Source organism: Dysidea avara, chromosome 2 (genome assembly GCF_963678975.1).
Source record: "Dysidea avara chromosome 2, odDysAvar1.4, whole genome shotgun sequence".
Classification (NCBI taxonomy): Eukaryota; Metazoa; Porifera; class Demospongiae; order Dictyoceratida; family Dysideidae; genus Dysidea; species Dysidea avara.
Window position 1 is genome coordinate 31,461,712 of NC_089273.1, and position 27,554 is coordinate 31,489,265.

At 36.1% G+C, this 27,554-nt stretch overlaps 1 protein-coding gene across 1 annotated transcript in view; it reads left to right on the forward strand.

The window, feature by feature from the left end:
* The first annotated feature begins 7,458 nt into the window (after positions 1–7,458).
* LOC136247996 (basement membrane-specific heparan sulfate proteoglycan core protein-like) overlaps positions 7,459–27,554 on the forward strand; it is a 121,563-nt gene continuing 101,467 nt past the window's right edge. The window contains exons 1-6 of the mRNA XM_066039814.1: positions 7,459–7,548; positions 7,679–7,825; positions 13,942–14,184; positions 14,239–14,517; positions 17,295–17,609; positions 17,813–18,118. Of these exons, the coding sequence (XP_065895886.1) occupies positions 13,959–14,184; positions 14,239–14,517; positions 17,295–17,609; positions 17,813–18,118 (1,126 nt within the window). The 5' untranslated portion in view covers positions 7,459–7,548; positions 7,679–7,825; positions 13,942–13,958. The remainder of the gene's footprint in view (positions 7,549–7,678; positions 7,826–13,941; positions 14,185–14,238; positions 14,518–17,294; positions 17,610–17,812; positions 18,119–27,554) is intronic.

A 27,554-nucleotide genomic window follows, 5' to 3' on the forward strand; every position in this document is an offset into this window, starting at 1 on the left:
ACAAAATAGTGGAATAAATGTAACCGGATTTGCAATAAGGTACCTTTTTCACACACAAAATTTGACCCATTTTTTTATCTTTGAAGCTTCGTAACATTTTAGTAATTGCATAAAATTTCCTGTAATTTTCCATGAGTGCAGCTAAAGTATCTAGCTACATTTTGCAACTAAGACCACGGTGATCAATATATGGAGTCAAAAGTTAAATTGCTTTGTTTGCTCACCTGTAAAACGTGTGGAAAAGGTACCTTTTCGCAAATCCGGTCACAAATGCAGTTAAATATTTTGTGGGTAATAATAGTAAATGCAGGCACTCATAAGACCTCAGCTAGACAGAATACTCAAACTTTGCTGGCAACTTTCAAGTATCTAAATCCTGTAGAATCTGTGTAGAATCCTTATTTTCATTTCAATAGATCCTGGCATGTCTCTGATCGCATGAGGCAATACAAAACATGGCAATTACACACCTGTTTAATACAGGGTGATGTACTAATTAGATTGGCTTGTTTTTACTAATGAATGCTACATTTTTCATGTCACAAGCACTGTGACGGTGCAGTGAAGGTACAACAATGAGCTGTGGTCTAAACAAGGTAGACTTTGGATTGGCACCACAACACAAGGCCTCCGGCACAGGTTACTAAATTCCATAGAACCCTGTGTTATGAACCCACCATATAATTGTGTGTGTAACGGTGATGTTGATTATACATATATAGGGACATTATGCTAATGCTGCATTGAAAGCACTGCTCAAATTTTCCCTTATATGCTCACTTTATTATTATTATTCCATTGTGCTCAATAGTACGCTCACATTATTCTATTAGCATGTTATGAAAAATTGTCTTGCCTTAAGGTTACGGGATACTGAGCGACAATCAAACAAAAATTTTATTATGTAATTAAGGCGGGCTTGGTGTTGTGTTGTGTATCAGCTGGTAACAGGCTTAAATTGTTGGGAGAATCATAACGTACTGACTGGACAGGTACAAGGTAGCTACAAGAAAACACACGTAACAGTACAAGATGACATAGAAACAACACACTTAGCAACTGGCGCACCTGTGAGCGCATGCGTAGTTTTGCTGACTAATGGCGATATTTTCCTGAACCAAAAATCAGGACTGTCAAACTAGTTGTTAACATTTTGTATAAACAGACTACTAGTTTGGCTTCTTGTCTAGGTCCTGACGAAGCCTTTTGTTAGAAATAATGTTTCTAGTGCTTGTGATATCAATTTAAAAATTAATTATGTGACCACAGTGTCTTGCTTTAGGCCATATTGTAGTCATATTTCAGCAACTATATGCATTATTCACAAATCCTCTTGTCAGTCCCTCACAAGTGATGTTCTTCAAATCTTAGAATTGTTAGTAAGTTCTCATGGCTCTTCATTGGTCTGATTTTTGGTTCATGGTTTTCACTAATTGGCATGGGGACAGCTCATGTTTCCATAACAACATTTGAATTTAATGTCGATTAATGAGAAGTTAAGAATGCATAAATATTTGATAACAATGCATTAAGAAAAATCCAACCCCTAATCATGAAAAATGATTGATAGTGTACATGTGTGGTTTACAGTATCCCGTAACCTTAACACTTGGTTTTCCACCAATGGTGTTTACCATACATTTTGTGACTTCGAGAAAATAATTCATTTTTAGGCGAATGAAAAAAGTTTCATTCATAACATACATCTCTATTGGTCAGTAGCCTCTAAGGACACATAAGAAATAAATATCTCCTTACAAGGATCTATTAGAACAAGCAGTCTATACATATTTTGTTATATTTTCCTGCATCTGTGTCATGACAGTATTTTTGTTGCAAAGCCATTATACAATATGTGACTGGGCCTGCGAAAATAGGGCATAAAATTTGCCTACTTTTCCAAATTTTCATGACTCATAATTTTTTATGCCATTGTGCTGTAGCTACATAATTTTCAACACTTATTTAATATTTCATTGGCTTTATAATATTTAATAGTTATAGAGTGCAGATACCCTATTCCAGCATTGAGATATGTTCTGTTATGTGATGGTGTATAGTTTGTACCCACATGCCCTATTTTCACAGGCCCAGTCACATATTCTTTTATCCTGAGTTTTTTCTGCTTGTGCCTAAATGGCATATATAGTAATCCTAAAAGCAGAGTGTATCTATTGTAATAAAATCATACACATACAATTACACTCCTTGTTTTACAATCTCATAATGCTTCATGCTTGTATACTTGTAGCTATCATCACAAAAAATTTAGCAGCATAATAATGGGATGGTCATTGAATAATTCAATTAGATTATGATGCCATTAAATTTGAAAAATGGATAAATCAATGGTTAAAGGAATATTTAGGAAAATCAATAGCTATTTGAGTGAGTTAGAGCTCCAGCTTAAAATATGAATGCAGAGTTGCTTTAAAGAGTAGTGATGTTAGTAAAATTGCTAATAGTATATAAATGGTTCAAATTAAACAAATCTGTGTAAGGTGTATTAGAATAATTGACTATTTTATTAGAGTATATTGGGATTTTCATTAGTCACAGTGTGTGTGCAGAGGCTAAGTTTCCTGAAAAACTGAGATTATTTTGCTCATTATGCTAGCATTATGCTTGATTCTTTCTGGTACCTACTATGTTCAAAATTATGCTGGAAAAATAAGTTGGTCCCTACTACACACATGAGTGAATATCAGGCTTGTATATGTTAGTGGGACCAAACTTCCCTCATAATTATTATTGTATCCACACAAAAACAGCTAAGCTGTGAAAAACTGGTGTGGCCTTAAAAAGCCTGGGTGAAAAGAGTTGTGAAATCAAAAGGTGGCGGCCAAGAAATGGCTGCAATGATGTTAATGCTAATAAATTTTAACAATGCACACAGCTATTATTAATTTTTTTAGCATTAACATCACTGCAACCATTTCTTGGCTGCCACTTTTGATTTCACAACTTTTTTCACCCAGGCTTTTTAAAGCCCACACCAGTTTTTCACAACTTGACTGTTTTTGTGTTGATTTTACTTCTTTTTGTACTTATAAGGTACCAAAACCAGCCTATGACTGACTTTGAGGTTTATTTTTAGCTACTCACATTTCTTCCTTTCTATGCAGATTCAACAATGATTATTGAAGACAGACTTACAAATATATTTCATTACATGGATATTTGATTGTATCATTGTAATACTCTAATAGAGTGCACAGTTTTTGAGGACTTCTAAGTTAAAAGGTCATTGGAAGCTACTACTCTAATAGAACATTCAGTATTCTATTAGAACAACCATGTAGTCACTACATTTACCATCTGCTTTTGGTTGTGTCAATTGAACAGCTGTATAGATGGCTTGGCAAATATGCTCTTTATGGACATTAAAATTTTGATATTTTAACCCTGTGATGATGCAAGCAATGCAGTGTCCAGGATGTGGGAGAATCTAATAACATTTGAAATCCATTCATTTGCTATGAAGTAATCTTACAAATTTAGCACTTTGTGGAACAAATTGCCAATTACCAATGATTGTACGCTAACTGAATTTGAATGTACTTTCTGACTATAATATATATTTTATGAATAGTAATTACTAATTGTAAGATATGTATTTATACTCAAATTTTTGTGAGTTTTACAATTATTAATATTATATATAGTCACTTTGTATCAGCTGCAGTACTTTATATTATATTGCAGGATCAGCTCCAGTAACCTCACATTTTACATACCTGGTTTCTATACGAAAATTAACAATAATAATTATGTATCTTGTGCAACTGCCTAAACAAATAACAACTCAGTAATGTAGGTATAGCCTATATAATACCCTAATGCTGTTGTGCATGTGGCCTACGAGTTTGTAAAATTATTGATTCATGACTAAGAGGTACAGCTTCACAGTTTTATCTGTCAATGTGATTGTTCTATTAGAATAGTTTATTACTTTATAAGAGTAGTAGATCTATAGATTACACACATTTCGTACAGGCTTACAGTGTCTTTTATCATGTTTTGCACAGGTATTGAAAATAGGGCAGGGAGCCACAAGGCCATGGTCCACCAGTTTTGGTGGTCAATTCTTGTAACAAAATATCAATGTCTTAATCATTCTAATAGAACAATCACAACTGCTAGTAGCTGCTTTCTTTTTAAAGTGAAAATGGCCACCCAAAGTACTGTCTCAGAGCCTTGGGGCATGCATCCAGATGGAATCTGTGTTTGTATAAGCTAATTAAAGTGGAACTTTTCACATTCAATCGCAAGTACTTGATAATTAACTGTAAGGAGATGAATAATTCCTTGGACACTTTAGTGCATTTTATTGTCCAAAGAACACTGCTAGTCACAGGTCCATATGCATTGGGCTGCTCTGTGTAACAACACCCATTCAAAATAACTTATATGTCTTGAAAATACTCATCAATCTGCAATGCTATCTGCTTTAGTAAAGCCAAATTTCTGTTCATCTAGACCTATTAATTTTGCATCTCTGCCTATGTCATTGTTTGTTCCATTCATTGTTGAGTGCAGCTGTAAGAAGCTGTCATCAAAGTTAATAAATGCATGACTAAAGCAGACTTAAAAGTAGCATTACGGGTATAAATTCAGCTAACTAGTCTGTAAAGAAATAATTGGCTAGAACCTTGTGCAATATTTTAAGTATTGATGGATGAGAAACTGACTGAGTTTATGTGACCTAATTTATTTAAACATATTATGGTCATGCACATGTATGAGTTGTTTATTGTCTGCCATGGATATTGTACTGTAAACTACATGTATGTATAAAGTAATAGACTAATCACACAATTTGTTCTTGAAGTGACCTAGCATGCGGGTAGGTTAATGTACAAGTATATATTGTACGCCTTACTGCACAGCTTAATAGGATGTGGGAAATGGATGCAGGAGTTGGAATAAGAAATGAAATACCTGGCAGTTTGTCTACTTCTTGAGCACAATGCAACTACTGAATATAGATAATGATTGTGACCAGATTTGCAAAAAGGTACCTTTTTCACACACAAAATTTGACCCCTTTTTGAACTTTAAAGCTTCATAACTTTTTGATATTTGCAAATAATTACCTGAAATTTTCCTTTCCTTGAGTGTAGCTACATTATCTGGCTGCATTTTGATACTACGAACAAGTTACTCAGTGTAAGGAGTCAAGTGTTACATCATTTTGTTTGCTGGTATGTAAAATGTGTGGAAAAGGTACCAATTCGCAAATCCAGATACAGTTATAGAATTAATTATGAAGGAGTCATTGCGGTGATAAACATGCTCACTCATGCTCATATAGCACATGACTATTCTGACTCTGTTACACACTTTTTTATTTACAGTACATCGATAACCTTAAGTTCTATAATGTAGCTACTCAAATATCTACTCTGTGGAGGACTGTCATCAATTACAAAACGATCTTGACTCCTTAACACAGTGGTCACACAAGTGGCTAATTACTCTTAATCCAAAAAGTGAATTATTATTTCCTACAAATAACAAACAAGATAAACATCATACCATTCACTTACCACATTGACAACTCTACAACCCAAGGGGTTACTCATGCTAAGTGTAGTCATTGATCAACATCTTAACTGGAACGAACAAGTTGCTAGTAAAACCACTAAAAATAATGCATTCTTATATCGAAATCTTTATTAATTCCCTCCCACAGTTGAATGTATTTACAAAACAATGGTTTATTCTACTATGGAGACTCAACCACAGTCTGGACACACACAAGTTGACATCAATTGATTAGAAGGTGTATAATAATATGCCACAAGAATCTATTATAAAGGCTTCTTCAGTGTTTCCACAATGTTGACTGATCTTGATCTACCCACCCTGCAGAGCAGAAGAAATAAATCTAAATAGCAATTAATGCTGTATTAAATCTTCATCACATTCAGTTGATAATTCCAGATGATTGTTCAACTCCTGTTGCCCCTTTTACAAAGGGCCTAATTTAATTAATTAATACTAAAGTGGAAAGTTTTAAATTTTCCTTTTACCTTTCAGTGATTAAAGTATGGATCAGAACATAGTTAATGCTCCCACATGCATTGAGTTTTGTAATGATTTATAATTACACCTGTGCATTATAATATATAATCACACATGATTCCTGCACAATTATGCAATATTATTATGTATATAATAATGATTGAAATCATTTCAGAGATTGTCTAAGTTCAAAAATTTCCTGGGGGGAGGGGGGTGGCATTCCCCAGACCACGCTAGCATGCTTTGTAGCTGCTGTGCTTCCCACACTAAATTATGTCTTCCCTGTATCTATGCCCTCACATCACCAAAATGCTGATTGTTTTTAAAGTGATGGTGGACTTTAGTTCGCTACTTATTTTATGTTGATCCTACCTATAGATGAACCCATACTCCCTAGAGGGAGTTTCCATAACACAAACAATGTGCATTTACATCTGAGTGATTGGAGTGATCTACAGTAAGTGTTTAATTTTGGAGTGATTAGAATGATCAGTGTTTGAAGTGATCTGAGCTTGAAGTGATCTGTGTGTGGAGACATCTGAGTGCTTGAAGTGATTGGAGCAATATCAATCTGAATGATTGAGCAATTGGAGTGACTCAATCTCAGTGATTGGAGTGATTAGATTGAACTGAACCCATGGTGATTGGAGTGATCAGAGTAATTGGAGTGATCTGAGTGATTGAAGTGACTGAGTTATGAGGAGTGATCAGAGTGATCTGAGTGATTATCGATTTTAGCTTTGCCCTGTTAGCCCCCCCTTCTGAAATACTATATCCACCCCTGCATTGTGTGGGTAGATGTACTCACAGACCTTTAAGCATTAGCTAAGAAAAACGTGTTCTACATCTTCATGGAGAAAAGAATAGACCAGATTTATTAGAGCAGCCAATTTAGCTATAGCTACTAACATTTGTTATATAGGTACATAATTTTGAAGAATAATGGGTGGGTAATTTTGCTAGAATATTTCTAGAGTAATTGGAAGCTGTCTGGCATAGCTATTACAAGAAATAATAATTGTTCAACTTGGTTGGAGATATTCTGGAGGACTCAAGTGGATGAATTTCTTCAATGACAGTTTTAACGTCCTAATTTTTTTTAGTTGGTTGTATTATAAATAAATACACATATTATAAACAGCAAGAATCATATGTAAGAATAATAGGTCTTGAATATTTGGGAATAATGGGTAAGAAATTCTGGAAAGAATAGCTAATAGCTAGGCAAGTTTGAAAGCATAACAGGCAAATTTGAAAGCATAATAGGCACAGGCCTAATTCATTATTATAGAGACATGTTTTAGTCTAGATATTATAGTCTAGATCCACAGTGGCGTAAGCTGTCGACGCACAAAACATTTTAATGCTCCAGGCTTAAAATATTCTGGCGGCGCCCGCTCAATTGCAAAAGAGGCGAGTGCCCAGGCTAATAAAATGGTCCGGCCGGACACGTTGTGTTTTACATTGTTGGTCGGAGACTTACAAACGATAGAGGCTCTAAGGTGATGCTGTAGACCGGATGTAAGTTTAAGACTGCACATTATTAGACTTAGCGTTTAATAACTGATCTATTAATTAGAGTATCTCGATGGTCAGTCTCACGTGAATTTATTTTTGAGTAATCTCTAGACTTGTTTATGTTACGTTTTAGTGGATAGCCACTGTATCCGGCTGTGAAGTCAAGGGTTGCACTGTTGACGCCAAAGTATTCAGCAGACGGACCACGTAGCCGTGCGTTGTCAGTTGTTCAGTTGTAACTTGATTTTCCGAGTTGCCGGCTCTGGACATCTTGGATTTAGTAAGTTACCTGTATCCATTAATATTGTTCTATTTGCATACAGCTACGTGTACAGAAAAGACGTAGCTAGCTAGTTATCTGCGTATATAGCTATGGCTTCTTTGCCAAGCACCTAGCTCCAGCCAACCAGGCTAACTATGTACTGCATATTATAGGTTACTTCCATTGTACTAGAATGTCTCACCCTAGCAGGAATTCTATTTATGTATGTATAGCTAGAAATGAGTTCCACTGAAAAGACTGTCGTGTGTGGCTAGCTACATATACCTGTACAATGAAACAAAGTCAATTAACTCATAAAAAACTAGCAGAGATGGTTTTCTTTTGTGTTGACAGTATGCAATAAGCTATCATCCATCAGTACATTATTGTTTGTTCTTTAATATTGTTTTTCTTGCACACGGTGATGCTACTAAATCATCACATGAGCACCAATATTGTGTGGTAATATTCAATGTTAGGTTATATAACTTCCCTTTGAAGTTTAAGTAGCTTACAGTAGTTTTGTACAGCCAGAGGCAGATTATGCAATGTGTTATTGAATGTAGCCAGAGGCTGTTAGCTATCTGTAAATGAACTGGCTACTTTTTGTGAGATCATACTATACAGGTGGTATTTTTATTAATTGTGACCAGATTTGCGAAAAATTGACATACCAGCAAACAAAATGATATAACACTTGACTCCTTATACTGATTAAATTGATTTTAGTATCACAATGTAGCCAGATACTGTAGCTACATTCATTGAACATTTCAAGCAATTATATGCGACGATCAAAAAGTTATGAAGCTTTAAAGTTCAAAGATAGGTCAAATTTTGTGTGTGAAAAAGGTACTTTTTCGTAAATCCGGTCACAATTGTTGTATTGTAATTATCTAAACTAAAAGGAAGTTGGTATGTAGATGATTAACATAGTCACATCTGCATGTATGTGCTCATTACTTTTGCTGGTTTAATTATTAAACACACTCACAACTGTTGTGACAAGTAGCTATCTTAATGATATCAGTCTGATAACATAGATAATAATGACACACATAGAGGGATATAAAAGTAATTATGTGGGTTCTTCCGCTTACTTGGTAGAAAGGTTAATTTAATTCATTATGCATGTGATGACATACATGTGAATTAAGTTTATAATTACTTTAAGGAAATGTACCATTCCTGGACAGTAGTCATTTGAACCCAGATTCAGTTACAAGCTCTGTGACTTGTTTGTGACCGACTGAGGAAAAACTGCATATTCTTCAAATTCTTTTTATTGCTTCTCTGTTATCTATGTATAGTAACAAAGGAGTGGACAGATAAAGTTTTAGTCTTTTGTGATGAATGCTCTTGGAGTTATATATAGCACTGGATAGTTGGAACAGTAATAAACAGAGTAACAGTATGGCAAATACATTACAGATGCTTGATTAATTAATCAGAACTCAATACTGAAACAAGGTACAAAGGTAGGACTTCGCTTAATCTGTACACCATGCATGAACTAACAAATCCATCAAAGTATAGTGCTTTCTCAGTACCTCCGATGTGTACACCATTCCAATGACAAAGGTAAACTTTATTTCCATCACATCGTAAAGATGAATCTATAATTAGGTGTATGACCACACAACAAAGATTTTCTTACTCTTCTCATTATCACTAAGACTATTCAATTAGTATTGCAGAATGGTGTCAACAGAGTCCATGCTGTTCTTACCCTTGGAGTACTTACATAGCTAATTTTGTAAGGGTAACAAACAGGCATAGTGCCCACACAATCTACAAGCTATTTGTGGTATTTAGATAATACCATACAAATTATTGTGATATAAGGTTATAAAAGCTGTCCATGTACAATCTTATACACCTGCTATTTGCATGCTGTAGTAGCAGAATAAACATGTTTGTACTGCATTAATAACCTACAACTTAGAATTTTTGAGATACTTAATTGATTTTGTGGTTGCTTGGCTGTCCACAAAATTTTCATCTCTTTAATGAGTATCTGGATTGGCTTTATGCTTTATATAAATTGGTTGTCGTACCTCCTCTGGTATTCAAGGCATAAAGCTACGCACCTTGTACGTGACAGCCACATGCTACTTTCATCCAAGAATGCTCTTAAAAATCCACATTAAAAGGTTATATTTAGGTTGTAAGACTTGTAATAGAAAAATGGAATAAATTTGCTGTATGGAGACTATTGGATTGTGAAACATAATAAACTATCCAGTTGGTTATGCCCTCAGATTACCCTACATATTGCACTCCGCGTCTCTCCTAAGGCTTTTTGGCAATTCTTAAATGAAATTGCAAGGGGGACAAGATGTAGGGAGTTTGGGATCATAATCCTTCCCAGTCATGATAGAACAATAATAATATTATTGTCTTTGTTGGACTACCTTAAAGGAAGAGAATCTCCAGGATTTATTTCTATTCTCTCTGCATGTTCCCTACAATAACTAAATTGTTGGCTAAATAAATACTATTGAATTACAAATGAAGGAATGTAAATAAGTGAAATTTAATTGGTATTTTAATTATATAGTTTAGTTTGCATAGATTTTGGAATGAAATAAGCTATGAAAACTTGCAACAAGTATCAAATTGTTTCTACTTTGACACCATTTTGAGTTTTCATACTTTTATTGCGAAGTGAACAAGTTTTCTGTTGTGTTGTTATACTATAAGTGAGTTTCTGAAAGCACTCATTATTGAATTAGTTGTGGCTACAAATTTATTGGACAGGTTTAATCTTGGTTGTCCATATCCTGTGTACACTGGTAGAGTACACAAGTACCCACTAATTGTGGCATGCATATGCAAAGCACTTTTTGACTTCTTGTATGGCTTTACTTTCCTTAAACCTGTTTTCTTTTCCTTATAATACTTTACCTGAAAACCTGTTTCCGTAGGTAGAAATGTAAATAACATCACATTTGATAGCTGGTATCCCATATAGTTTGGTGTTGGAATGAGTAACACACATTTTCAGAAGGCTCTCAAACCACACTCTAATTAATCCTTGTTGGATAGAACTGGGACCACTAGTCAAGGTGGTATTGGTGACCTGTTAATGATGACATCATTTGTGCATGAGTTGTCTTTAAAGTACTCCTTGAAGTTGATAAAACTTCATAGCAGTCACCAATACTGTAAAAGTATGCCAGAATAACATGTATAGAAAGAGAATCATATTGTGTCATTGGAAAACATACAGTAGTTTCAAAGTTAAAAATAAAATACCCCTTGGAAGTCATATACATAATTGTATACCTTGGTTGCTTATTGAGAATGGACTAAGGGTAAAACCCTTTGGCGGTAGCAAGAATTAGCAGCTCAGGCCATTTTTTCAACTCTGAGATCACTAGATGGACTACAATGGCACAAAAACACACATTTTAATGCTAACATAACTTTGCCAGCAACTCCAGGTCAATGACATGGTTTAAAATCACTCCAGCAGGGTAGTTTATGTGCTAAGAGATACTTTGGGACCTATGAATCTACAGCAGCCTAGGTAAATTTATGGTATTTATATACGTCATCACCCAAAACCAGCCTTACTTTTCCCTGACGACGATATAACAGTATTGGTTAGGTAAAACTAAGCCCAAACAAGCCTTCAGATCAACTCGAAGTGCATTCAACAAATTGCTATGAAAACAGAATTTCTACTGACTGACTGATGCTTTCAGACAAGAAAAACTCTGTAATGGATAAGGCTACGAGGTTGTTATTTTCATTGTTCAACATTGCTTCAGCCGGCCACATGCCTTTTGGCATTCCGCAGTATTTACAATGCATTCTTCATGGACTTACCAATAGTTTGAAACTTTCCTTTCACTTGCCGAACTTAGAGCACATTGATTTGAAGCACTGGGAGTGCCAGATATTTGGAGATGCCTAAATTTTAGGGAAACTACGGTATGGCTTTTAATGGCCTTACCTGTATGTCACTATAATGCATTCAATTACAGCTCTTAGTCATTCCTTTAATATGATGGCACATTGGCAGTTGTCAACAAGTCATAAGTCGAAACTTTTTCCAGATTCAATCTCAGGAAAGTTGGAGGAAGACAACTTTTAAAGTTTTCCTGGAGGGTATGGTCCCAAAATGCCTAGCAAAAGCGTTCTTCACACGCTATATACCACTTTCCACACATAATGTCATTTTCACACATTCATATCCCCTGCCAAATTTAAAGCCTGCCCAGTCACACCCTATGATAAATCTCTTTGGATCAGTGCCTGAATGGTTTACTCTTTATGATAGCTAACTGTGAATATGTGCAGTTAAAGAGCTCCTTCCTTACAACTTAGTAATAGAGAATATGTGCAGTTAAAGAGCTTCTTCCTTATAACTTAGTAATTGAGGTATGTCCTGCATTTCAATTTACAGAAATAGGATACCTTTGTAGAAGCCAAATGCACAGACTCTATAAATCCCTTTGATTAATCATTCTGTAATACAGAACTCTCTACTGCTTAGTATACAACTTGGTGTTAAAATGCCATGGTGGATTGATTAACTTTGTATGTCATATAGACTACCCGGTATAGTGGCAAAAAAGGCCAAGTTAGCTTTGGTTATTTTATGTGTAGGTCACATCATGTGTAGTATTGATACCTAAAGTATAGTTCACGTTGAGCTGAATCCTGAAAAATAGCTAAAAATTAAAAGTGGATTTTTCTCAACAGAGTTAACATTTCAGCCAACCAGACGAATGAGACGATTATTGGTAACAGCAAAGGTGTCAACAACAGACACATATGGTTTGGCTCCATTACAAGTTCGGGAAAGGCCTGTAATAGACACTGTACTTATATGGCTTCCCCATAGGAAATGTATTGCAAAAATTTTGATTGACTGTAAATATTATGTCAAACATTTGAACGAAAATATTTTGAAATATTTTTAGCAGGTCAAGCAGTACTACAAATGAGCCAAATTTCAAGATCGTGTGCAATTGCATCCATGAGTTATTAAATATTTTTGAGGATTCAGCTCAATGTGAACATACTATTAATATGGTATCATTATATGCAAACTTAAGGTGGTATCACACAACTCTGATGTCATGTAGCATATTATGTCTTGCTTTTATTCATTACAAGGCACCAGCGAATTCCAGTATTGAAAAATGTGTGCCTACTGGAGTATTACAGTATTATGTTACCAAGTGTGAAAAAACTAATCTTAAACCCTGCAAATACGTACATGTTATTATGTTGGCTTAATATTGTGTATCTAATAATTCTGTAAAGACTGGGACACAAAGATGGACAAAGGTAAGTCCATGTTGTGTGCACTATGGTATGCCAAAGGTACCTGTTGGGCTGAAGTGATGACGAACAGTGAAAAAATTAAGCCTGTAGCCTTGGCCATTGTCAAGCTGTGTTTGTCTGAAGACATCAGGCAGGCTAGGCAGCCAGTCAATCAGTCAGTCAGTCGATCAGTCAGTCAGTCAGTCAGTCAGTCAGTCAGTCAGTCAGTCAGTCAGTCAGTCAGTCAGTCAGTCAGTCAGTCAGTCAGTCAGTCAGTCAGTCAGTCAGTCAGTCAGTCAGTCAGTCAGTCAGTCAGTACTTACTTATGTATAACCAGACACTATGAAATCAAAAGGAAAATACTCATTATAGACCCTCTAAAACATAAATCAGAAACCTCTAACATTTATTGCATTCCAGGTCAGTAGAATTTAACTGTGCCGATACAGCAACTATTTCCCAATGCCCAATTAATCAGTGACTGAAAATGTTGTAGGTGCACAGCTTCTCATTTACAATTTTAGTTTTAAATAAGTACACAATAAACTTTTTTGTAGTGGAACCTCCAACCTTTGTAGCAGAGCCACCTTCACTAACATTTGAACTCACACACTGTGCCAAAATGACATGCTCTGCTACTGGCTATAATGTAAATTACCAGTGGACAATTGGATCAGGATTATTTCCAATCACCAATACCCTGGTGATCCCAGATGTGAGGTCATCTGATGATAACACCTACACTTGTACTATTAGTAATGATGGAGGTAGTGTCACATCAAATCCAGCTAAATTAACAGTTACTGGTACAAGTAGTACATTCAATTAGCTATGTAATGCTTATAATCATACAGGTTTACCAGAGGTGTCTATGGATCCACCTAGTCAGTGTGTAGAGTTCGCACACACTGCCAACCTTACTACCACAGTGAGTGGTGTAGATGAGAAATCTTTCGCTTACCACAATGGAGTGCATGTTAATGGAGAGACTAGTAATGCTCTTACTATTGATAGTGTGACTGTAGATCACAGTGGAAAATATGAGTGTGTGGTCAAGAATAAATATGGAAATACAACAACATCAAATTCTGTATCAAGTTAGTCAAAATCTAATACTTAATTTTTGTGTTTTTAAAGCTATCTATTGTTAGGAATAAAACCGGTCATTACTACACATCCTAGAAGTAGAGAAATCACCATAGTAAATAACACCGAGTGTTTGTCACTAACATGTAAAGCATTAGGAGCGGTGTCGTATTATTGGGAGAGACAGAATGGCAATATTCCATCTAATTCTACTCAGTCTGGTGTGAATTCAAGTACTCTCACAATGTTTAATATATCACCTGAATATTCTGGTTACTACCGATGTGTTGTGGATTGCTTCAGTGAGAAAATATACTCAAATTTTGCTGCTATATTGATTTATTGTGAGTGAGCATTTTGTATACTGTAGTGTGATATTGGTCATTGAGTTTGAGCATGCATATGTATAAAGCATAATTTTATTATGCTGGTGTAAAAGTTATTACACCATCCATTAAGTGTCCTCATTTACTAGATAGCCATACAATATTGATTGGAGTAAAATTTTACAGCGTTTAATATTTTAATAGTATTTTATTTTTATGAAACTTGAGCTGTTGGCACTTGATAACATATTTTATTAGCTTTCTGTATTGATTGTACTTTCCATGAGCTAATCCAATAATTATTGGACAGATGCATTGGTAATCTCAAGGTCTCTGTTGGATAACAAAGGAACACTTTTCTTAAGGGTTCTCAAGGAAAGCAACCTAACACTGGGTCAATAATAATATTTTTATACTGCAACAGGATACTGTATATGAATGAAAATTCAACAATATACTGTATCAAATGTCATATAAGTGAAGGTGGAATTTCCTTTTGCAGGACAAATGGGGATTTCCTTCAAAATCCTTGGTACAGTATAGGGCTGAATTTACTGTATTATAGTGTTTCCTTAACTTTTTGTGCACTAAATACAGTAAGTAGACTATGCTGGCATAATTTTGAGCGTAATAGGCTAGCAAAAGCGCTAAGCAATATGCCAGCATAATAGGACAATTTTCAACATTTTAAATTAAAATGCGCAATGGGCATGTAAATAAGCAGCAAAACATGAACACAGTACATCTTATTAAGTAATTCATATCAAGAGAATGTGTAATGTTATTATTTTTATTGTTAATTCATAGCCAATTATTCAAATAAAATTGAGATACTCTAACAGAGCAGTCTCACTTATTCTAATATAACAGTCAAAAAGGCTGATAAAGGAGCCAACTTCAGAGCATAATCTATTTTGAAAGCTTAATTTTGAGGCTGGATTTTTGAGCAAGTGAGCATTGCTCAAAAGTATAATAGGCTATAGCATAATTGGCTCAAGCCTATATACGTGTAGCACTAAAGAAGTATGGGACTGGGTCTGGGAAAACCAGTCTTATTGCCCATGACAGCAGATTTTATTTTTCATCACAAAGAATAGCATACCAAATTTTACAATCAAAATCAGCTAGACTTGAGTGGTCTGCTTTTGCTAGCTACTTTTCTCAAGCACAGTGGCAATCTGTACAAGCGGTCTGGGGCACTAATGGAACTCTGGCCATCCTGGGGATGGCTGTATGTGACTGTACAGATCCATGGTGTTGAAAAAATACCTGTGCTGTAAATGTCCTTCCATTTTAGCCAGTTATGGAGACCTAAATGGGTAATAACTTGGCCTACTTCTTCCCGCTTTAATTTAGTAAACAGCCTCTTTCCCACCTCCCGGCTTCTGTTACCCACCTGCTCACCAATGGCGAGTTTTAATTTAAAGCTATGGTGTAATGCCATCTTTCATCTCTTGTTTTACTATTGTTTATTGTTTGCACCCTCCTTCATTTAAAATTAATAATACAGGTACACAAAATTTTGGAATTTTCAACTAGAGTAGGTACCATGGCACATTGATAAAATGTACTGAAACAAGTTGGAGTAGTTCATGATATTAAATCACAGTAAAACAATAAGAATTGTTATATCCCTACTGTGCTCAAGATACCATAACAGAAATGCACAGTAGGGATATAACGCTTCTTATTGTTTTACTATGATTTAATATCATGTACCCCAACTTGTTTCAGTACTTTTTGTCGATGTTGGCCATGGTCCCTACTCTAGTTGAAGATTCCAATTTATTTTGTGTACTTGTTTGTTGAATCTTTTATAAATAATAATATTGTTATGACTGGTGAACCCATGCATACCGCATCTGAAATGACGCTGCACGCCCCAGCTATATCAATTATAGTCTGAAAAGTGAAGTATCCATTACATTATGTTGTCAGCTATGTTCAACCTGTTACACAGCATTTCGAATCAAGAACTGTTCAAAAAGCACCTCTGTAAGCCACGCATACCAAAAGAAATAGTGCTGCGTGCCCCAGTTATAACAATTATTGTTTGGAAAGTGAAGTATCCATTACACTTCATTGTTGGCTATGTTCAACCCATTACACAACAATACGAATCAAGAACTGTTCGAAAAGCACCTCTGCTAGCAAAATAACCACTATGAAACTTATGGACGATTTCCGTTACGAAGGGAAGCCATCATATGCTACCACCAAATTGACACTTTTCGTTGTCAGCAAAGATGAATGGGACACAAAGGAGGACACTGGTAACTCCATGAAGAATGCATTGTACGTACTACGGCATGCCAAAAGGCACCTCTCGGGCCGCGATGTTGAACAGTGAAAAAATCAAGCTCGTAGCCTTAGCCATTATTGAGCTACGCTTGTCTGTAGGCATCAGTCAGTCAGTCAGTCAGTCAGTCAGTCAGTCAGTCAGTCAGTCAGTCAGTCAGTCAGTCAGTCAGTCAGTCAGTCAGTCAGTCAGTCAGTCAGTCAGTCAGTCACAAGAAACTGAATTCCGTTAAATAATTTAAAAAAAATTCCATAGCAACTTGTTGAAAGCGTTTCAGGTCGATCTAATAGCTTGTTTGGGCTTAATTTTACCTAACCAATACTGCCTCATCATCATCAGGAGAAATTTTTTGGGTGATGCTATTTCATGGGCCGCGCCTACTTCTTTGTGGTCCCTACTATACATTACTATCATACTGTATGATGCTAGTAAAATTATGGGTTAATGAGTTGAGCTTTGCATTCAATTTTATATGTCACTACTTAACACACTTTAGATAAAATGGACAGGAAATCGCCATCACAAGTTTTTAAAGATTATCAAGTGCAACTGCTACAAAATTTACCTATGAATGATGTGGTTTTTATGAAATTACTAGTTCAAAACACTTTTTTAAGTGGAAACCAAAAAGACACATTCATGGCACAACCAACTACAACTGACAAAGTATCATATTTTCTAAACAATATCATTGGATGTGATGTTGACAGATATTTTGAAACACTTCTTAATGTGATGGAAGTATTTGGAGATCCTGTAGCAGCACTAGCACAGGAAATCAAAGAAAAGATTGGCTTAAAAAGTTGTCAAGGTGCATTGTACTGTATGTTAATGTACTGTACTTTCTCTGTGTGTTACTACATGTAGCATTAGTATTTTTATGTGTATTTTGTATGAGTGAAGTACAATAGGAAAAATTACAAGTGATTTCTTCACAACTTTCAATTTAGTTTTACATTGCTTAAGTTTGTCATTCTATCTTAAAATACATGATTTATTTGATCCCTGTATTAGCCCAAGCAATTGCTAGTACTTCACTTGAAGAAGTGTTCAGAGACTTTCAACCGGAGCTTGTAACCGCTTTACCATTAAATGATGCCACGTTTGTTGCAATACTTGTAAAGAATGAGTTTTTTGTTGGTGACCAAATAGCTACTATGGAAGCAAAGAACACAGCAGCTGACAAAGCATCATATTTTCTAAGTGATGTAATTTGCCATGATATTGAGAAACATTTTATAAAACTGCTTAATTTGATGGAAGCATATGGAAGTGATTTAGAACCTCTAGCTCATAATATCAAGAAAACATTAGGAATTGGTAAGTATGATAGTGATCACATTAAAATAGTTTATTTATTTGTTAAAGTAATCCCACGAGTGTGATACAGATAATAAAGCATAAGGCACACGGCCAAAATGCTAAATAAAGCATGAGGTACAGCCAAGAACTTTATTATTCATAGAGCAAGGCAATGCTTTAAATTATTTATAGAAGGTTGTAGTGGATTGAAGCCCAGTAAGTTTAAAAAACTAACATGGCAGCATATTCACTTACACATGTTGACAGTACTAGTCTAGGTGAATGTGAATGGTTCAGGTGTGTGTTATCGCATGTGTTTCATCTTTGTTGAATAGTGTAATATGATAACTAATACTTGTTTGTAAACCTCATTAATTTTCTGTGGACTAAACTGCTGATTACTGAGTTCTGATATTATCTTGGCTGCACCTAGCTGTCCTGAGAGGTAATCACATTTTAATTACTATCATAACTGTACTTTATTGAGTTTAGAAGTTTTAAAGTACAGTTGGTGGGCTATAATGTACAGTTTACACCACAAACTGTACGTTTGGAAAATAAAGTACACACTTTTGTTTGATGTTACCCATGCATCAAAGCTCAACAAAGTACAGTTATGACAGTAACTAAAATGCAGGAACCAGCATTATGTAATAGTTATATTACAGCTATGAGGGGTTTGCTGATGTATACACCTGAAGTATGAGGCTAGGGCCACAGGCCCAAGGGCTAAGGGTATATATACTGTATACGTATATCAGCATAACCCGACACAGGTGTGGTATGAGTGATACGTATATATCACTCTAGGTACACTCACCTGATAGGTGAAAGAACTACAGGGCACTCACCTATTCCTTTTATACAATATCTGATGATTGATAGTTGTTTTAATAGCATGGGCTAATAGTTGTTAGAACATTGTTCATATGTCATTATGCTTTACACACAGCACCAGAAAAATTGTGATTGTGGGACCCAGTTTTTTTAGTGTAACACATTTTGTACTAAATTAAGCCTACTAACTTCACTATTGATAAGTTAATAATATTAAGTTAAGTAGTTAGGACTATAAGTTACTCACCTAGTTGTCCTCTTTGTGTTGTTCTGTGGTCTGCTCAATAGCTGACACAAGGTAGGTAGAAATACACACCCACATAATTTATAATAATGCCCAAGCAATTATTTTATTGATCAGTCATTGCTTAGTATCTGTCAACTAGTAAAACTTAGCAACTACACTGAACCTATACCCTAACCCAAACCCATAATTAAACGCTCCTTGTTGCTTAATATAACAAGTGAAAGTGTGTTTAACTTATTGGGTTTCAATTTGCTAAAAGTTTCATAAATAATTAAAAATATTTCCTTACCCATGCTGTATAGATCATAAGCATTATTTTGGTGCTTAGCTTGATGCAAATAAAGCACTGAGCTGTGCCTTGTGCTTTATTAGCATCTCGGCTGTGCACCTCGTACTTATTTTTAGCACTTGTGGCACTGCTTTAACATATTAATATATCACATATTGCTGTGCATATTGATAGTTGAAAACATCTGTACTGTGTGTCCTACTGACTGAAATTATTATCACATGATACAGTTTAACCCCTGAACCCACAAATAACTTTTGGGGAATGTGTTTATACGCAATATGGGCACGCATGGCAATGATAGGCGGGGTAACTTAATTCTTATAACCCAAAACAGCACATTGTTTAAAGTACGTTCACTGGGCTACTTGGAGAAAGAATGAACAATGTAACTGCAGCAGCTTACTTGTTATGAAGCGATGAATATTAACAAGTCTTTTGAAATTCTTGCCACGTCTTTAATTTAGATTGTGGGTGTACTCATGTGAGTCATACGTATATGGCCTGATAGAACATTTTATGGCAAATTGAATGGAAGTTGTTGCAAGTTGATAGGAGCAACCACTATCAAGATAGATCATTTTATAAAGGTAAGTATAGAATGTGCATGTTTTCTTGTCAAAAAGTTATTTACATGGCTGGTTTTAGGGGAAAACCCTTTGTATCATTTTAATCCTTATTACATGACAAGTAGAATTACATAAATTGCGTAGCCACAGGATGAATTCTACAAAAGTTACAGTGCTTTGTGCAAGGCACGTACATTTGGGCCAGTTTTCTGGCCTATGCGGGTTTAAGGGTTAAATAATTTGTATTGGCTTGATCTATCCTTGTGTCAATGAACTTTGTGTATCACATGGCATTTCTTGAAATAAGAACACGTGGCTAGTGTTATTAAAAGGCTTATCCTGTATTTTAGCCATTTCAGATACTTTTAAGTCACTTAATATGCACAGCTAGTCTTTGTTAGCAGTGGGTGTCTGCATAGTTTTTAAATTTGTTTTAAGAGTCTGAGTGTATACTTGTCTGCCCAATGGCATGTGAGCAAAGAAGTTTCAAACTAAGCCTAAGTCAGTTATACTATTGAAATTACCTTTTGGGTTTTTGAAAAATGCTCCAAATCTTTTCTCTTTTGTGCTTTGTTGTGTCCTATTATCCCCACCTTTGTTTATAAAAACTGTACCTTGACTACTCTTTTGGAGTGTCTATAATGCATAATATTATGTGACTGTTCTATTAGGGTATTTCATCATACAGTGACTGTGCTATTAGATTTCTTGACCTTTAGCCACACTTCCATTCATCATGATACTACATTTGGCAGTTTTATTAATTAGTTTCAAGGCAAATTTCCGTGCTGCAGCTTGTGCGATACCCAATAGAGATGTACCGTTATTGGATCAGTGATAAGATCGGTTACCTATATGGCAACTTCTACCATACTGTAATATTAATAAAACATTCTGAGAACTGATATCACTACCAATAGTTAGCATTACAAATATGGATACCATTATTTGCAGCAGTAAAATACCTCTTGCTCACTGTGATCAAATAGAAAGCCTCTCTATTAGTTATCTGTGCAATAAAACATTAAGTTACAAAGATCATACAAATGCACATGTGAGTACTGCTATTATTGCTATAAACATTGTCAACCATGCAGGTCTTCTGAAAATGGTAGCTTTTGCGCTTCAAGAATCAAGACACACGTTAGTGTGTTGTGCGGCCCAAGAAGCCCGTGTGCCACACCATGAGTATATTGACAGGAAGAAAGAAAATGTGATTTTCACACATATGTAGCTCTGCAATCCCTTATCCAATTGGAATCAAATTTGCTACAGAAGTTCCCACCAGGAAGGGGAGTCTACATACCAAATTTGAAGAAATTTACCTTAGCCATTTCTGAGATATGAGTGGCCAAAATTTCGTTTTAATTTCTTTGTTTTTTTTCTTCTTTTTGCACACTTTGCAAAATCTGCCACAAAACACCAATGTGTGCTCCTATTGGACTGAATTTTTTTGGCACACATATAGGACTCATTAAAACAGATCTCAGTACCAAGTTTGGTAGGAATCTGATAAACATTCACAGAGTTACGTATGGCCGATTACTCACAAAAATAAGGTTGAACTTCTGTCATGCCCACAGGGTAAATCCCTTGAGGTAGGGATGTCAAACCCTGCAAATTTACAGAATTCTTCCTCCTATAAATTTCATTAAAAAGTGGCACAATGAGTTGCGCATCCTGCAGACAGTTTAGGCACTAGATTTTTCCATTTCATAGCGTTGACCTAGTTAAGGTAGTACTCTTTTGCTGAGTTTCCTTGTGGTTAGAGTGACTAGGCATGTAGGTAAGCCTGAAAGTTAGATTCCTCCCTAGAAAATGTATGGAAGATGACAGCAGGATAATTTTGTAGATCGCCATGTAGAACAGTATTCCAGTTTATTTGTTTTCAGTCAGTGCAAGTTGTAACTTGAACGCCTGTATAAATTTCCTGACAATGCTACACAATTGATAATGCAAAGTGATGTAATCACCCATACGTCACTTGATTTCGTTTTGTGCCATGGCTACCGATGGTGCTCTATAGAGAAGTCTGGAGAACCACCTATTTGTTTATTTAACAATTACTGGCTACTATAAAAGTAAATGTGGCAAACCCATATATCAATCTGCAGCAGTTTTGAGCTCTATAAGGTTCTGTAGCTAAAACATGCATTTTCCACACTTTTAAAATCCGTTTGACATCCCTACTTGAAGGAATGAGTTGAAAATTGCTTTGTAGATGGAGTAACCATCGTAGAAGAGCCTTTTTGTGGTTTGAAAGGAATCAAGGTAAAGACCATGGAGATATGACACAAAATCCAACCTGTGTCACAATTACGCAATCGAGTTTTGTGAATAAAATAAGTTATTAATTTTCACATCTACCAGGTAAACCACTTAGAAGAGTGAGCTGATAACCAGTATGTACATGGAGTAGTCATCATAGAAAGTGCATAGAGTACTATAGAAGAATCGGAGTGAAAACCACTGAGGTATAATGCAAGATCCAACTACATGTAGCAAGTGTGCCACCGAAATATTCTAATAGTACAGTCACCTTATTAGAGCATTCGGTTTATTTGCTTACTTACTTAAACTATATAGTTACTTCATTGTGTTCTATTATTACTATAATGATGGTTTTTACTCATGTGATGCTGTTTTTATTGTTGAAGAAAAAAGCACAAGACTTCATAGCTACCAGCAACTGTATACACTGTAGATAAACCGGATGCTGAGAGTTTAGCTACAAGCAAGTTACACTATCAGGAGTTCATCTAACCCATGAGAGTTTAGTTACATACTTAGTCTAGTTATCTGGTTAGACAAACAAGTCACCCAATAGAGAGTTGAGCTACAAACAAATCACCCTGCGGAGAGTTTAACTACAAACAGTCACCCTGTAAAGAGTTGAACTACATTATAATCAGTAGAGAGTTCATCTACAAACAAGTTATCTGCATGTAGAAAATTCAGCTACAAATAAATCATCCAGTAGAGAATTCAGCCACAAAAAGTCATACCGTAGAAAGTTTAGCTACAAACTGATCACCCTGTGGAGAGTTCAATTACAAATAAGCCACCCTGTAGAGAGTTCAGCACATGCATCTTGTATAATTATAGAGAACCCAGCTAGAATTAAAATTTTTGTCATTTTCCGATACCATCACAGCCATTTCTTGGCTGCCAACTTGGATTTCACAACTTTTTTTACCATGGCTTTTTGGGGGTCGCACCCTTTTTTCCAGTTTAGCTGTTTTAGATTAAATAAAAAACTGCACCACAGAATATACTAAATAATCCACTTACCAGTCATCTTAACAACTCATCAAAATGTAGAGAAATCCGGACAGCATGCTTTAAAATTTCTGTGGTGGCTAATTTTCTGGGTAGAATATTAGAGGCCATTAAAATTTATTAGCATTAACATCATTGCAGCCATATACTTTCTTGCCTCCTTTGATTTGACAACTTTTGTCACCCATGATTTCTAAGGCTGTACCATTTTTTCACAGCTTGGCTGTTTTTGTGTGGATCTTCTTACTTACTTGAGATAGCCAGATGCCTATGCGTATACACTATTATATTGACAAGTGCACAGTAGGTGAAACATATTGTTCACCACAAAGTATACAATGATCACTGAGATCCAACAAATCCTGAAATTACTCTCATTACATGTATGAACTTGCATCTAGAAGCAACTGCAGTTTCAAGACAGGCATGTCAATAGATGGTTTCCTAATTCAACTGTGCCATTCCTAGGGCCATTTTTTCCTTCATAATGTATGGGGGAGCCCAGGAGAAAAAATTACCTTTTTTTCAGTTTTAGCACTGCAATGAAACTTTTGACCAATCAAAAGTGTCCTGATTATCAAGGTGTTCTGGTATTCCAGGTCAGTTTACATGTTAAGCAATGCTTTGGGACCATTGCCAATTGTCCAGATTATACAGGTTCCCTCATTTTCAAGTGTCCTGATTAACAGGTTCCACTGCATGTATGCATGCCAACATTACCAATTCCAACCCAAAAAACTATTAGATTGACAACCCATACTCTATCTATTAAGCCTATAAACTTCCAAATTTTAAAAATCAGGCTGGAATGCCCATACTATTAAAACATTCAGTGATTAGAAAGTGACCATGTAGAGAGTTCAACTACAAACAATCATCCTAGAGAGAGAGAGTTCAAATACATGTACATTACAAGTCACCATGTAGAGGGTTCAGTTACAAACAAGCCACCCTAGAGATAGTTCAGCTACAAAAGTCACCCTATAGAGAGATCCTCTAGATTTAAGGTGCCCTGTAGAGAATTCAGCTACTAATAAGTCAGCCTATAGAGAGTTCAGTTACAAACAAGTCACCCTGTAGAAAGATCAGCTAGAAATAAGTCACCCTTTAGAGTGCAAGTCACCCTGTAAAGAATTCAGCCAGAAACAGTTCACCCTATAGAGAGATCAGCTAGATGTACAGCATTTAGCTGCAAGCAAGTCACCCTGCAGCTTGAAACAAGTCCACCCTGTAGAGAGATCTGCTAGAAACAATTCACCCTGTAGAGTAATCAGCATACCTTGTAGAGAGTTCAACTACATTTCAAGTCACCTTGCAAAGAGTTTAGCTAGAGACAGGTCAAACTGTAAAGAGATCACCTAGAAACAAGTCACCCTGTATATAGAGAGCTCAATAACATTCAAGTCACCCTAGTCACCCTGTAGAGAGATCAGCTAGAAACAGCTCACATTGTAGTTGTAGTAAGATCAAGTCACCCTGTAGAATGTTCAACTATATTTCAAGTCACCATGTAGACTGTTCAGCTACAAACAAATCTCCCTGTATACAGATTTACAGCTAGAAACAAATCACCCTGTAGAGAGATCAACCAGAAATAAGCCACCCTGCAGAAATATCAATTACAAACAGTCACCCTGTAGAAAGTCCAACTACATTTAAGTCATCCTATACAGTATTTAGCTAGAAACAAGTCACCCTGTAGAAAGTTCAGCTACCGTATAATGGGTTGATTTTGCTAGGTGCATAATCAAGACACACGGTAGTGTGTCGTGCGGCCCAAGAAGCCGGCGCGCCACACCCGTGAGTATATTGACAGGAAGAACGAAAACGTCATTTTCACACCTTTGTATCTCGGTGATCACTTATCGGATTGGAACCAAATTTGCTACACAGTTGTCCGCCAGCTAGGGGAGTCTACATTCCAAATTTGAAGGAAATCGCTCAAGCCATTTCCGAGATACGAGCTGCCAAAGTTTCGTTTTTTTTTCTTCGTTTTTTTTTTCTTCTTCTTCGTCTTTTCGCACACTTGCAAAAATTGCTATAACAAGCAAACGCGTACTCCGATCGCCTTGAAATTTGGAACACAGAAAGGGAGTCCAAAGGCGAATCCTAGCATCAAATTTGGTACAAATCCGATGAAAGGTTCAGGAGTTATGACCGATTATTCGCGTAAAACAAGATCGATTTGTTGTCACGCCTACAGGGTAAACCGCTTCATGGAATGAGTTGAAAATTGCTATGTAGATGGAGTAACCATCGTAGGAGTGCCTTTTGGTAGTTTGAAAGGAATCGAGATAAAGACCACGGAGATATGACACAAAACCCAACCTGTGTCACAATCACGCGATCGATTTTTATGAATAAAAAAGTATTAGTTTTCACGCCTATTAGGCAAACCGCTTAGAGCAATGAGCTGAAAATCGGTGTATAGCTGGAATAATCTTCATAGAAAGTCCTTGCAGTAGTACAGAAGAATCGGATTACAAACCACTGAGTTATGATTCGAAAGCCAACTCCGTGTAGCAAATGCGAGATCGAGATACTCTAATAGAACAGTCACCCTAATAGAGCATTCGGATAATTTATTTATTCCATTATAGAATTTTATTACATCACAAGTTATTCTGTAGGGAGTTTAGCTGCAAACAGTTAATCTTATAGACGGTTCAGCAAGAAGACAGTCACCATGTGGAGAGTTAAGCAAATATATCACTATAGAGATTCAGAACATTACAAGTCACACTGAAGAAAGTTCAGCTATAAACAAGTCATGCACTGTGTAGAGAATTCAGCTACAATTAAGTCACTCTCTAGAGAATTCAGTTACACAGAATTCAGCTACACACAAGTCACTGTGGAGAGAGTTCAGCTACAAAAAAATTACCCTTTAGAGTGATCAGCTACAAACAAAACACTTTGCAGGGTGTTCAGCTGCAACAAATCAACCTTTAGAGCGATCAGCAATAAACAAATCAACACAAATCTACCTGTAGAGAGATAAGCTAGAAACAAATCACCTTATAGAGAGTTCAGCTACAAACAAATCACCCTGTAGAGAGATCAGCTAGAAACTAGACACAATGTAAGGAGTTCAGCTACAAGCAAATCACCCTTTAGTGAGTTCAGCTACAAACAAATCAACCTGCAGAGAGATCACCTACAAAAAAGCACCTTGTACAGAGTTCAGCTACAAACAAATTACCCTGCAGAGAGATCAGCTACACACAAATCAACTTGTAGAGAGATCAGCTACAAACAAATCACCCTGTAGAGAGATCAGCTAGAAACTACACACAATGTAAGGAGTTCAGCTACAAGCAAATCACCCTGTAGAGAGTTCAGCTAAAACAAATCAACCTGCAGAGAGATCAGCTACAAACAAATCACCTTATAGACAGTTCAGCTACAAACAAATTACCTTGTAGAGAGATCGGCTACAAACAAATCAACCTGCAGAGAGATCAGCTACACACAATTCAACTTGTAGAGAGATCAGCTACAAACAAATCACCCTGTGGAGAGATCAGCTAGAAACTAGACACAATGTAAGGAGTTCAGCTACAAGCAAATCACCCTGTAGAGAGTTCAGCTACAAACAAACCAACCTGTAGAGATATCAGCTAGAAACAAATCACCCCTAAGAGAGGTCCGCTGCAAAAAATCACCATGTAGAGAAATCAACTACAAACAAAACACTTTGCAGAGAGTTCAGCTACAAACAAATCTGCTTGTAGAGAGATCAGTTACACACAAATCAACCTGTACAGAGATAAGCTAAAAACAAATCAGAGTTCAGCTAAAACAAATCAATCTGCAGAGAGATTAGCTACATATAAATCACCTTATAGATAGTTCTGCTACAAACAAATTACCTTGTAGAGAGATTGGCTACAAACAAATCACCCTGCAGAGAGATCAGCTACACACAAATCAACTTGTATAGAGATCAGCTACAAACAAATCACCCTGTAGAGAGATCAGCTAGAAACTACACACAATGTAAGGAGTTTAGCTACAAACAAATCACCCTGTAGAGAGATCAGCTACAAACTAGACACAAAGTAAGGAGTTCAGCTACAAGCAAGTTACCCTGTAGAGAGTTCATCTACAAGCAAATCAACCTGCAGAGCAATCAGCTAGAAACAAATCACCCTGAAGAGAGATCAGCTACAAAAAATCACCCTGTAGAGAGATCAGCTAGAAACAAATCACCCTGAAGAGAGGTCAGCTACA